Source organism: Bombyx mori, chromosome 10 (assembly GCF_030269925.1).
Source record: "Bombyx mori chromosome 10, ASM3026992v2".
Classification (NCBI taxonomy): domain Eukaryota; kingdom Metazoa; phylum Arthropoda; class Insecta; order Lepidoptera; family Bombycidae; genus Bombyx; species Bombyx mori.
In genome coordinates, this window is record NC_085116.1 from 16,757,677 (window position 1) to 16,772,837 (window position 15,161).

At 38.8% G+C, this 15,161-nt stretch overlaps 1 protein-coding gene across 10 annotated transcripts in view; it reads right to left on the reverse strand.

Moving 5' to 3' along the window:
* LOC105841880 (disintegrin and metalloproteinase domain-containing protein 11) overlaps window positions 1-15,161 on the reverse strand; it is a 576,915-nt gene that overhangs the window by 411,796 nt on the left and 149,958 nt on the right. For all 10 annotated transcript variants that reach the window (XM_062670757.1, XM_038013324.2, XM_062670755.1 and 7 more), the window contains one exon: window positions 11,156-11,287. In XM_062670757.1, coding sequence (XP_062526741.1) covers window positions 11,156-11,287 — 132 coding nt within the window. The remainder of the gene's footprint in view (window positions 1-11,155; window positions 11,288-15,161) is intronic.

The following is a 15,161-nucleotide window of genomic DNA, read 5'->3' on the forward strand; positions in this document are numbered from 1 at the left end:
TTCATACAAGATGCCACGTCTTGAACACTCTTACCCGTCTACCAAGAAAACTGGAGTAGGGGCAATCAGTGCACGGGTCTGGTTCTAAGTCGCCCAGCGAAATTCATAGAAATCATAACCTTGAGAAATGCGACTAACTAAACTTTAATTTTCAATTCACGATTGGTTCACACAAAACCAAAAAAAAAACGGGCGCGGTTAATTTTTAGAAAACGGTGCTAATTTAATTTAAAAAAATTATCTGCTTTTTAGATTTAAGCCCCGAAATTATTTTAACTCTTTGAAATAAAGTAACAAAACTAAAAGATAATTTTCGATCGACTCTTCGCTATCTCGGTTCTAAACTCCGAAACGAAATGAACTTAAAGGAAAAGACTCTCTTAAAACAGACAATAGCTTAGTTATATCTAAAATAGACTCGACCAGCCGACAAGACCTCGGGCGTTATTGAAGCGTTTCAACAAAGCCTTAGCGGAGCGCGTGTCAAGATGCGAAGACGCCGCCAGAATTGAAGACAATGGCGCAAACATTAATAACTTTCTTTGTTTCTACTCTGATGAGGCTTTGATATAGAGATGGTACTGTTTCCACCATCCAGATTCACGATTTCAGATTCTTTTTTAACAAGGTCGTAATTGGAGAGTTTAATCAAAACTAAATGATTTTTTTTTTAGGTTAGGTGGTTGGAGGACCGAGAGGGCTGGTGGCCGTGGCGCCGACGACCGCCAGTCCGGCGTCCCGAGGGGGAGGGTGATGGGAGAGATGTGCTCCGCACTAAACGCTTCACTTTCCCCCCTTTATCTTTTCATGAGTTTTGTCTCATGTGAGGTTTGGACGTTGGTTGTTGAGAGACAGGAGGTTTTAGTCGGTTCGACTCCGACATGCCCCGCCCTCCATCCCCAGTGAAGGGCGGAAGTCCGGCGATTTCCTCCTGACAAAAAAAAAAAAAAAAAAGGTGGTTGGAGGAGCTCACAGCCCACCTGGTGTTAAGTGGTTACTGAATCCCATAGACATCTACACCGTAAATGCGCCACCCACCTTGAGATATAAGTTCTAAGATCTCAGTATAGTTACAACGGCTGCCCTACTCTTCAAACAGAAACGCATTACTGCTTCACGGCAGAAATAGGCAGGGTGGTGGTACCTACTTGCGTGGACTCACAAGAGATCCTACCACCAGTAAAAGTTTATTAGATAGTTTTATTTATTAGAAACTTTCCAGTTTTATTCCAGTTTTATGAGATACTTTCACATAGTTATTCAGTTAAAAAAATTGTTTAAAAAAAATTATAAACCCGATTTTAAAGTAATTGAGATTTCTACAAGCATCAAATTTGTAATGTCTGTAGATCTGCTTAAGCTGTGCCCGGGTTTCGGACTCTGTGATTTTTGGCTCAAAAGATCAAGTACATTATATTTATAAAATTACTAAAAAAAAACAACGAATAATTCATAAAACCACCACAGACTATCCATCTGGCTAGGAATTTTCTGCAGCTTTCCTCGTCCTTCATTTATAGCTAATAGGAAAAACGCTGTTTATGTTTTTGCTCTTTGAAACGCCTTTATTGAAAAGTTTTAAGGGTCGAATTTAGGATTAAGCAATAACTTTTCAATAGCTCAATAGATCATTGTACTCTTTTTGTTATTATCCGACTCAAAGCAGTCCGTTTTTTGGAAAAGCACTATAGAAATTCTTAGTGGTCTAAAGTTGTATGGATAAATACAGCTGAAGTGGTGGACGGTAGAATAAAAAAAAAGATGACGGTAACAACCAAGACAACTTCTAAGAGCATTCACACATAGATATATCGTTGGTTCAGATTGGGATTTAAGACGTTTATGTGGTAATTTAACTAGTAAAACAGGGTTCAAACGCTCACAATGTGTTTAAAAGGCTATAAATACTCCATCAAAATGAATCGTAACGATAAATCGTATTGTCGCCTAATGAACATCGTCTCGTCTTGGTCCTCCGAGTTCAATAACGATTCAGTCAAGTATAACATCGAAACAGATAATAGAAATACAATATAAAAAATCCCAATAAATATACAAAAATAAATTAACACGAATTGAGATTCATTGAAAGACCACAAAAAGATTCACACCGAGAGATTTTTCTTCGTAAAACAATATTTCATTTGAAAATCGCTCATGTTTTAATTAAGGCTTTTCCGTCCGAGATTATTACGAAACGTTATTATTCTTTCCCTTTTCTGCCTTCATTTTCTGTTTACGTTCACTCTCCGAACCTTGTTTTGCTATGAGTTCCCTTCGAACTCTTAAAATACATCTAAGGAGAATTGGTACGGAGATGTTGTTTTTGTGTAAAAGTTTTTTTTTTGTTGTTGTTGAATACTGTTTGAGCTGTCAACATTAGAAGATCTTTATGATCAGTGAGATGATATGCGCCCGGGGCGCTTGAGCGATCGCTTGCTTATGATCCTGTTTAAATGAAAATATAGTAATAGGAGTCGCGTAGAATAAAATTCGTCAACGTATAACTACGGTTTTTTTATTTTTTTATTGCTTAGATGGGTTGACGAGCTCACAGCCCACCAGGTGTTAAGTGGTTACTGGAGCCCATAGACATCTACAATGTAAATGCGCCACCTACCTTGAGATATAAGTTCTAAGGTCTCAGTATAGTTACAGTTACAACGGCTACCCCACCCTTCAAACCGAAACGCATTACTGCTTCACGGCAGAAATAGGCGGGGTGGTGGTACCTACCCGTGCGGACTCACAAGAGGTCCTACCACCAGTAAATGCGATTTATGCGATTTATGTTTCAGCTAAATGGAATCAGGGGAATCGATCGAAAGATGTTATAATAGGGGTTAACGTATCAAATTGCCGTTTTATTGTAATAGATACTTTGACATAGAACCTTCATGGTTTGAAATTTTTGAGTGAAACTTTTTTCAAATGCTGCCTATGGGGTTCTTCTTTTAAAAAATGTGCAACATTCAATTATCGATTTTTAGCTGTTTTTTTTTTTTTATTCAGCTTAGACAAGAAAGATAGATACTTGGAAAATTCGAGTGATATTTGAATACGACTTCCGACGCGAAACTAACACTGCAATATCAATGTTGCGTTCGGAGAGGGGACTGCTAATGAACGCACCGTGCGATTTTGGTTTACGCGCCTTCGTGATGGAAATTTTGATTTGAAGAACGAACTACTTGGAAGACTGCCCACACGTGTGAATAACAATGAATTGAAAGAGATGATGGAAGCCGATCCGAGCAAAACTACCCAGGAATTAGCAGCATGATTTAACGTTACCTTACCAACAATATTGACTTATTTGCGTCAAATGAATAAAATACAAAAAAATATAAAATGGGTGCCTCATGATTTGACTGATTTGCAGAAAGAAACACGTGTTGAAACTTGTTTTGCCTTGTTGAATCGATACAGAAATGAAGGAATATTGGATCGAATTGTAACATGTGATGAAAAGTGGATTCTTTACAATAACCGTAAGCGAAAAATGCAATGGTTACCTGCAAAAAATGCAATTTAGTATTGATCCAAATATGCCGTGTAAACATCAGTTTGAAGAGCGTCACAGTCGTAATTCAATTAAATTAAGACCTTATAACTCAAAATTTGGGTGCCAATTTCGAACGGTGGCTACTATGGATTTCTGCAACCACTTAAAACCAAATAATCCAAGAACTCAATTCACTGGTGGTAGGACCTCTTGTGAGTCCGCGCGGGTGGGTACCACCGCCCTGCCTATTTCTGCCGTGAAGCAGTAATGCGACCTTAGAACTTATATCTCTCAGGGACGGTGGCGCACTTACGTTGTCGATGTCTATGGACTCCAGTAACCACTTAACACCAGGTGGGCTGTGAGCTCGTCCAACCATCTAAGCAATAAAATAAAAAAAGGAGTCCTTTACCAATCTGCAATAAAAAAACATATTCTAAAATTTTAATCAGTAAAACAAAATTATTTGCAATAATAATCTTGCGAAAGCTGTTTTAATTGCCAAAGTTTCGTCATTCAATAAATCAGTAATTAGGCGAACGCGGCCTATGATTACAATACCTTGACACGCTTATTGAATTTTAATCAGAACAACGCTGTCTCTGAGGTGCCTTCGAGTTAAGCGCTGTGTGTTACTTACCCGTTATGAATTTATAACCATTGATTACAAATCATCGGTAACATTAGAATTATAAATTATGAAGTCGTCGTGGCTTAAAGGATAAGACGTCCGGTGCATTCGTATCTAGCGATGTACTGGTGTTCGAATCCAGCAGACGGGTACCAATTTTTCTAAAGAAATACGTACTTAACAAATGTTCACGATTGATTTCCACGGTGAACATCGTGTAGTAAATAAAATAAATAAATATAAAAATAAAATAAAAATCATTTAATTCAGACCATCTTAAGTTCATATGTTGTAAGTAGAGTAATACTTATAACTATGTTAGTAAAATTAAAATTAAAATTAAAAAGCAAACCAGAAAAATTATAATTTACGTAATTACTGGTGGTAGGACGTCTTGTGAGTCCAGTTTGAAGGGTGGGCCAGCCGTTGTAACTATACTGAGACCTTAGAACCTATATCTCAAGGTAGGTGGCGGCATTTACGTTATAGATGTCTATGGGCTCCGGTAACCCCTTAACACCAAGTGGGCCGTGAGCTCGTTCACTTATCTAAATCCAGTCATCTAAACTATAAAAAAAAATAGCTACAGTTCTTTAAATGAAATTACAAATCGAAAATAATTAACTTAATTAAAAGCAAGCTAATTTTCAATAGTCGGTCAAACCTTATGTGTCTTGGTGGTGTACCACTAGCCTTGCGCCGTTCACAAGATGCTCTTATCTATAAACTGGAATACATTTGCTTTAGGTCAAAGCTCTCAAATGATATCTTAATTATTTTCATCTATTATTGCCAACATAATTAAAACTACTTTTCGATTTGACATCGCCTTTCGTAATTAGAATTGTATTGTTTAAGCTTTAAAATTTTTCGTGGTCGCGTACTCGTCCGTAAAGAATTCGCAATATTGGAAATATTATAATAAAATCGAAAATGTAGTTTTAATTAATCGGGATGGTATGGACATATGATGAGATGAAATGACAATGAGGTAGTAAGTGTTAAATATGAATATCAAAAGGCTGTAGAGGAGAGTCAGAACTAAGAAGAAATGGACGGATTGCGTGAAAGACGATTTGAGTAAGAGGGGAGTGAGTGAAGAAATGGTATATGATAGAAGAGTATGGAAGGAGAAAGCATGTTGCGCCGACCTCAGGTGACTGGGAGAGTGGCAGGAGTGCTCTCCACGGTGTTTTTCTCGAGCACTATAATATATCCTTCTTCAAACGAGGCTTGTGGAGAATACTTAATGGTAGGCAGCGGCTTGACTCTGCCCTTGGCATTGTTGAAGTCTATACGGTGACCACTTAACTTAGGTGGGCTGTGTGCTCGTCTGCCAAAACGTGCAATAAAAAAAAGTTCATACGTGGTAACAGACTTGAAGACTATATGTATGTTAAGTCTATCGCAATCTAAGCCCTATACACATATTTGTTTATTGCTTTTCTTGCTCCGATCCGGTGGTAGATTCTGCGAAGCACGACTTGCTAGGGTTCGTGTTAGCAACGTCATCAGGTTTGAGCCCCGTGAGCTCACCTACAAACGTTAGGGTTACGTTGAAATAGCCTCTCAAGGCTCTCAGCTTAGGTAGGAAAAAAAAAAAAAAGCTTTTCTTGCATAATTTCCCTTACATTGTGCTTACTTCAGAAATAGCCATAAGCAGTGTTCCCTGTCCATCCAATTTTAGCTTCAATATTGTGAATAAAAATATACATTAAATAGCGTAATGAAAATTCCAACGTTTTCATTACACATCGTAATATCAGTATTTCAGTTTGTTTGTTCAACATTCTTAATATTGGATTAATGATTATCTGGCTCGTGAAGCGATCTCGACTAATTTCGATATGCTTATATTGAGTATCGTTTATCAAATCAAATTATACTGTGTAGTCAGTCACAATGTGAATTCTCCGATGACCTAACCTTGTGGATATATTATGGTAAGAAGAATCTATATATTAATACGTGAAGCAAAAACTTTGTATCCCTTTATACGAAAATTGCGCGCCGGAGCAGTATGTAATTTTCCACACTTATAGAGAATATAGAGAAGAAGTGCACAATGCTAATATTTTTTTAAAATAATGCATAAAAGATACATTAAATCAATAAAGAAAACATTACACACACTACATACCATGTGCTTGACGCACACACGCATGCATACACTATTTATTGTCAAACTGTTGTTCCTGGCGTCTGTTGTCAAATTGAGAATAGATTAAATATTGTTTGATAATATTTTTTATAGTGTAGTCTTGGCGAAATTTGTGATTATAGAAGTATAAAATACAATCATAATAGTGTACAAACTTACAATTCCAATAAATTATAGTCGAATTACTGCGGGACCTCTAGTATCAAGAATTTATTCATACAAACGACAAATGTGAAAATAAATAATACCATATGCTAATAAATAAGAAATGTACTAAAATATAGCTTTAAGTTATGACGTGTGACGATTACAATTAAGCTATTTAAGCTCACCATTTTTGTTGTAGCCACTGAAGGCAGAGGTTGTCTTATAGACAATGTAAGTGGTCAACATGGCATACTAATGAATCATTCATGCCCAAATCTAATTTTAAAGAGTCATTAGCCCAATTTAAGACGCCTGGTCTATTCTTAATTTTTTTTGCCTTTAATAAGTATACAAATTTTCGATCACCTTGTATTCAGTTACCGAAATTCATACACCACATAACGTGAATGCCTCCTCGAATCCCAAATGGAAATGGATCTTAGCATGATCTCGAAGATGGAATAGTCGTCATAGAAAAAGAAAATTTAGGCTTATGGCTCATAACACCTATTGCACCGCTCACAGTCTTCGCCGGACCCGCCACTTGCGACGAAGGGCTGGACGAGTAAATTGAGCCCACTGAGTTTCTTGCAGGATCTTCTCAGTGGGTCGCGTTTCCGATCCGGTTTTAGATTCTGCGAAGCACTGCTCTTGTTAGGGCCAGTGTTAGCAACACACCGGTTTAAGCCCCGTAAGCCCACCTACACGTCAAGGAGAAGCTGAAATAGCCTCACAAGGCTATCAGCATAGGTAGTAAAAAAAATCAATAGCGTCAATAATCTAATTAGCTATCAAGAGTAAAAACCAAGAAACGAAAACTTGACTTTAACAAAATTATCCGACCAATAATTAACCAACATTATACCCAAGTTCCTGGGCCAATCAACATTGGAACCAATTCTATTGAGTAGAAATTATGCATTCCGTTCGCTCCCGAGGCTATTAAGATTCCTAGGAGGCCGGTGCACTGGCGCTTATGACTAGATAAATCTTGTTACCGCAGTTCATTGAGAGAGGTTTGCTTTCATTGATTGAGTTAGGGGGAAATAGTTTTTCGGAAGATCTTAGTCTACGGAGAAAGTTTCGGCTATCACTTTACTTTATACCATATGCTCCATAAGGGGTACCTTGAGAACTCTTTGAGATAACCAGCTTTTAACGGTAGGCAGCGGCTTGGCTCTGCCCCTGGCATTGCTGAAGTCCATGGGCGACGGTAACCACTCACCATCAGGTGGGCCGTATGCTCGTCTGCCTACAAGGGCAATAAAAAAAAAAAAAAAAAAAAAAAAAAAAAAAAAAAAAAAAAAAAAAAAAAAAAAAAAAAAAAAAAAAAAAAAAAAAAAAAATGCCGCCACCAACCTCCAGACATGAGTTATAAATTCTCACTTTTAACAGTGCAACGGCTGCCCTGCCCTTCAAGCCGTAACGCTTTACTGCGAATTACTGCTTCACGGCAGAAAAAGGCAGGGCGATGGTACCTACCAGTGTGAACTTACAAGACGTCCTACGCTCGCTCATTCATAGTGTATTTTCAGGTTTATTTACAATATACCACCCTACTCCCTTCCGCTGTGTTTCTTGAACACTATGACATATTTCATTCATCAATCAAGACTCCTATGAGTAGGCGGTGTCTTAGCATTGGTAATTACTCACCATCCGATGGTCCATATGCTCGTCTGTCTTCTAAAGCAGAACACTTAAAATGTCATTGTTACAGAGTGCGTTACGTATTGTACCGAAACTATACTTTTTTTTTTTCTCAAGACTGGGTGACTCTAGCCATTTAGTACCAGGTGAGCCGTGACCTTATCTGTCCAATTTATCAATAACAATAATAATTTAGCATGTTTACTGACGTTGTACAGCTCCTGAGCATTATTTGTAATCTGTACCGTGTAAAGCTCGTAAAACGTTAATTTGAGCATTTATTTATGTTTCTCTGCTAAAACAGTCAATGCTATACATATTAATATCATCGTGACAGTTCCAATTGATTATTTGATCTGTGCCAACATGGCTAAGATTCCATTTGGCATGCATCTCGTACTTTCACTGCTGGCGTATCGCCAACCCTGGTTAGGGTCTACGAGCTTCCGAAGGATTTGCTTTTGAATGTCCTACTTCGTATGATAGTGGTTTAGAAAAGTTTAGGTCGATACATAGAGTACGGCAGAGGTGTCATTTCCCAAACAAACCAAAGAATAATTTGTTTGTTAAGCCCCGAGAAAATTGCAAAAGCGCAATTACAATAAAACGTAACGTATCCAACGCCCGAAAAACGCAGGTAATTAATGTGGTACAGATTCACAATTAATTTCGTCTTAAGGTCGTCGTAATAGGTGACAAAAAGATTAACCGGAGACCAGCGCTCTGTCAGTATTATACCAGCATACTGCGACCGCAACCGACACTTACTGCTAGGATGTACTTTATACCCACAAAGGTAAGTAACACCGTCCTTGCTATTTCTGACGCGTAGCATCATGTACCCCGTTAGGTAATGTTAATGGTAGTCATGCCCCTGCCGCATATTTTTCAGAATTTGGCTACATTAAAACGGTTGCCAAGAAGAGATCGCTTTTAGCGGTACCTATTGTACTTATTATGACTACCTGTGAACTGATTGTTAATGTTAATTGTGCTTTGGTGTCCTATTAAGTATACTATTTCTCTCTCTCTCTCTCTCTCTTCCTTAAAATGTCGGTTCTGTTTATACATCGAGTCTTGGATGCTCAACGCACAAACTCGAGTGAAGAAGTAATTACACTAGGATCCAAGTCTCTCGGTATTCAGACCTTCCGAGGGGTCAAATTTTCCCAAAACTAATTTACATACTTAAGCCTCACTTGAAAATTTTCCATTATCTTTTAATTAGCCGCTCAAACATCTTTAGGGGATTCCTTCTAAAATCCACCGAGCCTGATCAAATAATGAGGATACAGACAAAAGTACCCATGATGTTAATTAACATTTTTTCCCATTAGCTTCAGGTGTAAAAAAATACTCGCTTTCGGAGAGAAGCATCGTGAATGAGGAGTTGGCCCATCACGTAAGCCACGCGCTGTTTTATTATGATCACAGAAAATGATTTTATTTTATTTATTGCCTTTGTAGGCAGACCAGCAAAGCCAGGAGCAGAAAGCCAAGTCGCTGCCTACCATTGAGTACTCTCCGCAAGCCTCAAAAGCTCGTTTGAAGAACATGTCCTTCAAACGAGCCTTTTGTAGCGTTCAGGAAACACCGTGGAGGGGAGCTCATCCCAAGTCCGGTGGTGGCAGGTGTGATGGTAAAAAGGAGATGAGGGGATCATCTCCAGTAATTCCTCAGATTAAAAACTAACTAGCGATTATCGGCTCCGTATTATCTATTTGCTTCTTAGTGACAATCACTAAACATTATGTGTATTTTTTTAATTACTCGCGTGTTCCTGATAGGACGCATCAGGTACATTTTGCTTAGATAGGCACGTGCCTGCGAGATTTCAACACCGGCACAGTCACATCGCTCGAGACCACCGGGCGTTTTATTTGTTTGTTAGTCCATGACGACTTCGAAGAGCACGAAAGAGTATTTGAGTCGACTATTATCAAAGCCGCCAATCTGACTTTTGGATAATTATTGGTAAATCAGAAAAACGAATTATTGACTTTGTATTCCATTGGCAGTCACAAAACTCTTCGGAACGACATCTTAGATAAATAACAGGCTAAGTATTAACCTTTATTTAATGCAGGTTTTGAACCGTATTCTTTGAAGGAGACGATTATATTCAAATCAATCTGTATTGACATACCAATAACATTTTTTTTTCCAAATGCACAGATTGCCACCTTTGATAATAGACGACTCATTTAGTACAAATGGAAAAAAGTCTCTCCATTTACTGATTTTTGATATAAGTAAGGATATATGTAATGAGTGCATGCTCACGAAATGGACTATATCGCTCAAACCACAAAATATGTCTCAAGTTCAAAGAAATTAGTAGCTTATATTTAACTATCACGCAAAATGAAGTAGTTGAAATTTCGGTTGAGTTAAACACTGAAACTAAATTACTTCACGGCGATTAATTATTTGACAATTTTGAACCGAAAAAATATAATGACGTTATTATTGATTTCTTTGTATTTTCACGAAAACTTATGATAACAACTAAAATGCATCAAAACCTTAAAAAAAATTCGCCTCTAGGATCTTCGACTTGACGAGCATTTAAACGTTCCAACTAGTTTCTTCTTTGTCGTTTGGACTCTCGGCAGAGCGGTCGTGGTTATCAGTTCTAAGGGTGGTGCACTTCACAAGACGTGGCCCTTCTTCGCGTGCTGTGTGTGTCCTTTCTTGTGCAAACGTTGACGGGACAAATTTAGAGCTCTTTTTTTTATTACTTAGATGGGTGGACGAGCTCACAGCCCACCTGGTGTTAAGTGGTTACTGGAGCCCATAGACATCTATGACATAAATGCGCCACCCACCTTGAGATATAAGTTCTAAGGTCTCAATATATTTACAACGGCTGCGCCACACTTCAAAACGAAACGCATTACTGCTTCATGGTAGAAATAGGCTGCTTTTATTTGGTCGATCCATTGTTAATCTGCCGCGCGCTCTTGTATCCACAATCATGCCCTACAAGGCCCTGAGTCGTCACCCCGTAGCGATTATAAAAGTCTATAGTGAAAAGTGTAGATCGTCAAAGAGCACGTACCTCCGGATGCGGCAAGTAAGCCGTGCGCGCGCAAGAGCGCGAGCAGCAAGAGCGTCAGCAGCGGCCGGCGCCGCATGCCGCGCGACACAGCACCCGCGCCGCGTCGCCGCTCGCAACTGCGCACGCCCTCACCTAGAACAAAAACACAGACGCTATCACCATACACGTTGTCAAGAAAATTATCGCTTTTATCACAGACTTTGAGCGCGGCGACCGAATCAGGAAATTTCGTAACGAAAATAAAACCTAACACCCTCCACACGTTGCACTTGTGTAGTGTTTGTGAATAAGCGGCGTGACGTCGCATTGCATGCGCATTGCATGGGCATGAAAAGTCTGCCCATCTCTTTCTCGCGCGGTCTAGCTTATGAGTGTGAAGGGGACAGTTAATGTTTTGCTTTTGTTAAAGTTTATAAATATAGCGTGGTCTTATTTTATTATTGTTTTAATATTAAATTCTTATTGTCTAATTATAATTGCATAAGTTGATAAAAATTGCTATGCAATAGCTTTACCGCGGCAGTCTCCGAGTGCCACACGTGTTTTTTTTATCTACCTTGTAGGCAAAGCATACGGCCCCCTGATGGTCAGTGATTACCGTCGCCCATGGACATCAGCAATGCCAGGGGCAGGGGCAAGCCGCTGCCTACCGTTAAGTACTCTCCACAAGCCTCGTTTGAAGGTCATGTAAATGTATCTAGTTTAATCCCACCTAGTCACAAAAGCACCAGAAAAAGCTCGCCTAGGTCTGAGCCTACGTGAGTCAGAAGACAGCTTTCAATGTATTTATCTCTTATCCTTTAAGATTACCGTATTCACTGACATGAATCAGTCATACATTTCGGCTTAACGATAAAATATCCGCCTTTGAAACTTCGATCGCCTTATGGCTTTTAGTGGAGAAGTCATATAGGCTGTGATACATATGAGTTTGAGTACTCGTTTAGAAACCGCGTAACTAATTAATTCAAATTATGAAATCAAAGCCATTGCAAACAAAATGTCGTATTTCATATACCTACTGTGTACTAAAATAGACTTTAATCTCACACAGCAAAATCAAATATAACCAGAACATTATTAAAACACGAGAAGAAGTTTAAAGGGATATTAAATTTTTCATCAGAACATAAGAGTCTGAATCATCGAGATGTTAAGTAGCGTTGTAATAATGAAACGAAATGAAAAAGAAATGTTCCCGAACAATGAAACATTGCCACGAATTCAGCTCATTGTCCAAATTCGTCCAACTGAAAGAAAATCTTGTTTATTTTCGTGCGCCAAGTTTTCAATGAACTCCCGTTAATGTGTTCGTTGAGAATTTAAATATTATATTCTGTTATTGTTACGTGTATTTAAAAATTATAAGTTCAGTTATTTCTTCGGTTTCTAATTTTACAGTTTAATCTCAAAACCGTAAAGGTTTTTGCTGTCATCTATACTAATATGTAAATCTACAGTGGTTTTTACGGATGTTCCGTTATAACTACTGAACCATGCATCCGATTGACTTGAAACTTGGTATTCATGTAGGAAATACATGTACTTAATGGATAGGCTAATATTTATATGAGTGTTGGACTCCCTAAACCAGTTGCGGGGGCGTTAATGATGAGAATTTCTGTGGGGGTGAGAAATAATAATGTTATATTAATTTTAAACGCCCAGCGAAGCAGGCGGGTACAGCTAGTATTTTTATAAGTAAGAGTTTGCGACAACATCTGAATAGACAACCGTCGACCTAGCGATTGTGGCAGCGTCGACCACCGCTCGAGCTTCCCGCGAAGAATCAAGAAGAAGAAACCCCGTGGTTTTAGTCAGCTTAACTCTGATATGACACACATACTATCCCCCAACTTATAGAGGGAAGTCCTTCGAACCCAATAAAAATCACACTGTGATTTCCTTGTTTATACACTGAATTTCGGTTATAACGACGGAGGAGGGGGCACTTTGATATCGTCGCTATATCCGGAGGTCGCTATAACCAAATGAATTTCTTAGGAAAGTATGCTTTAAATTCAAGGAACTGAAGTTTGCCATCGCTATAACCAAAAAGTCGTTATAACCGAGGTCTTTATTTATGAAATCCACTGTATTTTGTTTTTTAATCCGTAAAATTTTGACGCATTATCTTCTCTTCATCTTCAAAGTTCTTCAAATCTACCGTGGTTTTCGTCTCATTTTGTACCGTTGATTCAAATATCTTATAGAGTTTTACGTAATTTTCAATGACAGTCCCAGAGTTCCACTCAAGAATTTTACCACTGTTATAGTTCCACATTCAATCCTTCACATCCACTTGAAAAACGGATCCTGTGCTCGCCACTTCACACTGACACCCTCATCTCCCAATCAAATCAGCAAAGTCAGGTAAAAATCCAAAGTGACGTCATACCGTTGCCAAGCGCTGTTCACTCAGAATCAATCCGAAAAAGTTCAATATCATTCGACGCCCGGAATGCCAGGATTCCGTAGTCTGCGTTGTTTGTAATTGAATTGTCAGTTTATAGGGCCCGGGTGAGCAGTGCCATCGGACCAGAGATGATTCGGTCACATTCATAAGCGACGGCGGAAATGAAATCGCTAGTCGCGTAAACCATTTAAGACCTTTAAACTCAACAATAACCTGGCAAGAACAGAGGCTTTGGCCTTGGTAACACTGCTATTCTAATGACATCACCACTATAAACAATTACAAAAACAACAGTGAAAATTCCTATGCTAATATCGATGGATATGTCCGAAATTTGTACTGAATTAAACTACCGTACTAACTAACCGCATGATAACTTCCCATCGGCAGTAACGGGCTGGTATACCTACCTCTCTGGTCGCAAAAGCTGTCCATGAAATGGCAAACAAGCGCCAACTTGACGATAACACGAAAACCCTCGCGACTTACACCACGCCACACAGGACGACCCTTGCGCAAAAATCACCTTTAGATAAAAAAGGAAAGATTTTGAAAAGGGCGGCCGCACTCGAACGGCCCGAGTTATTGTTGTCAGAAAACTGTCCTGCGCATTTCCAGTCGTTGAAACGAAATATTTATCCTCCTCCTTCCCGTTTGAAGAGCCTCGGGAAACAAAGGATGTTGAAAAGGATTTTTAGGGCCGCATCGGATGTGTGTGATCGTGCCATCGGTGGGCAGGGCGTGGTGTGAGCCAGCACGGATAAGTGTCACTATCCTGCGTTTTTCTGCCGCGAAAAAGCTGGTGAAACACGAACCAAGGCAACCCGATATACCATACAACCTCGACCTAATGTTTAAGGTGAGCATTATTCATGCCGAAATAGTCAACGTATGAACTAAAATACATTTTCGATGTTATTATGCAAATCTTTACAAATGGCACGAGATCGGAGATAAAACAATAACGACGGAACTTCTCGAGGTATCGAAGGGCCCCATCTCTAGCTCGAGTGTAATTGTTCTACGGCCGAGATACCTCTTGGAGGTCGGGCTGGATTTATTGTGGGCTGGGCGTATACAGCGGCTCGACCCAGTTTAAATATATAATTTACTAGTGAAACCCTTACATGCTCAGTATGGCTAAATGTATGGAACACGCGAGATTGTTGACACAAGCACCTGCCAATGGTACAACGATCAACAACAACAACAGCAACAACCGCATCTAATTTCATTAAAATTGAAAGAATAGCTTAGAAACCCACGGGGGTACAGTCGGGTACACATATAAATTAGGATTCATTTTTATTTATATACATGGATTTTATTCATATATTTATCGAAGCGTCGGGGTGTTTTTCGCGCTTTGGCATATAATTTTTGGTTGATGAACTCGTCGGCAGAGAAATCCATGATGGACCTTGAATCTTGCTAAACATTAAAATATGCAGACTGTAGTACATATTAACTTCTCACTATTGTAATTACACAGACGACTAAATTAATGAATAAAATATTGAAAAAATTACTGTGTTACACGCTCTTAATTAAAATTTCCATTTAGAAGAAAACAATTAAATAATAATCAGT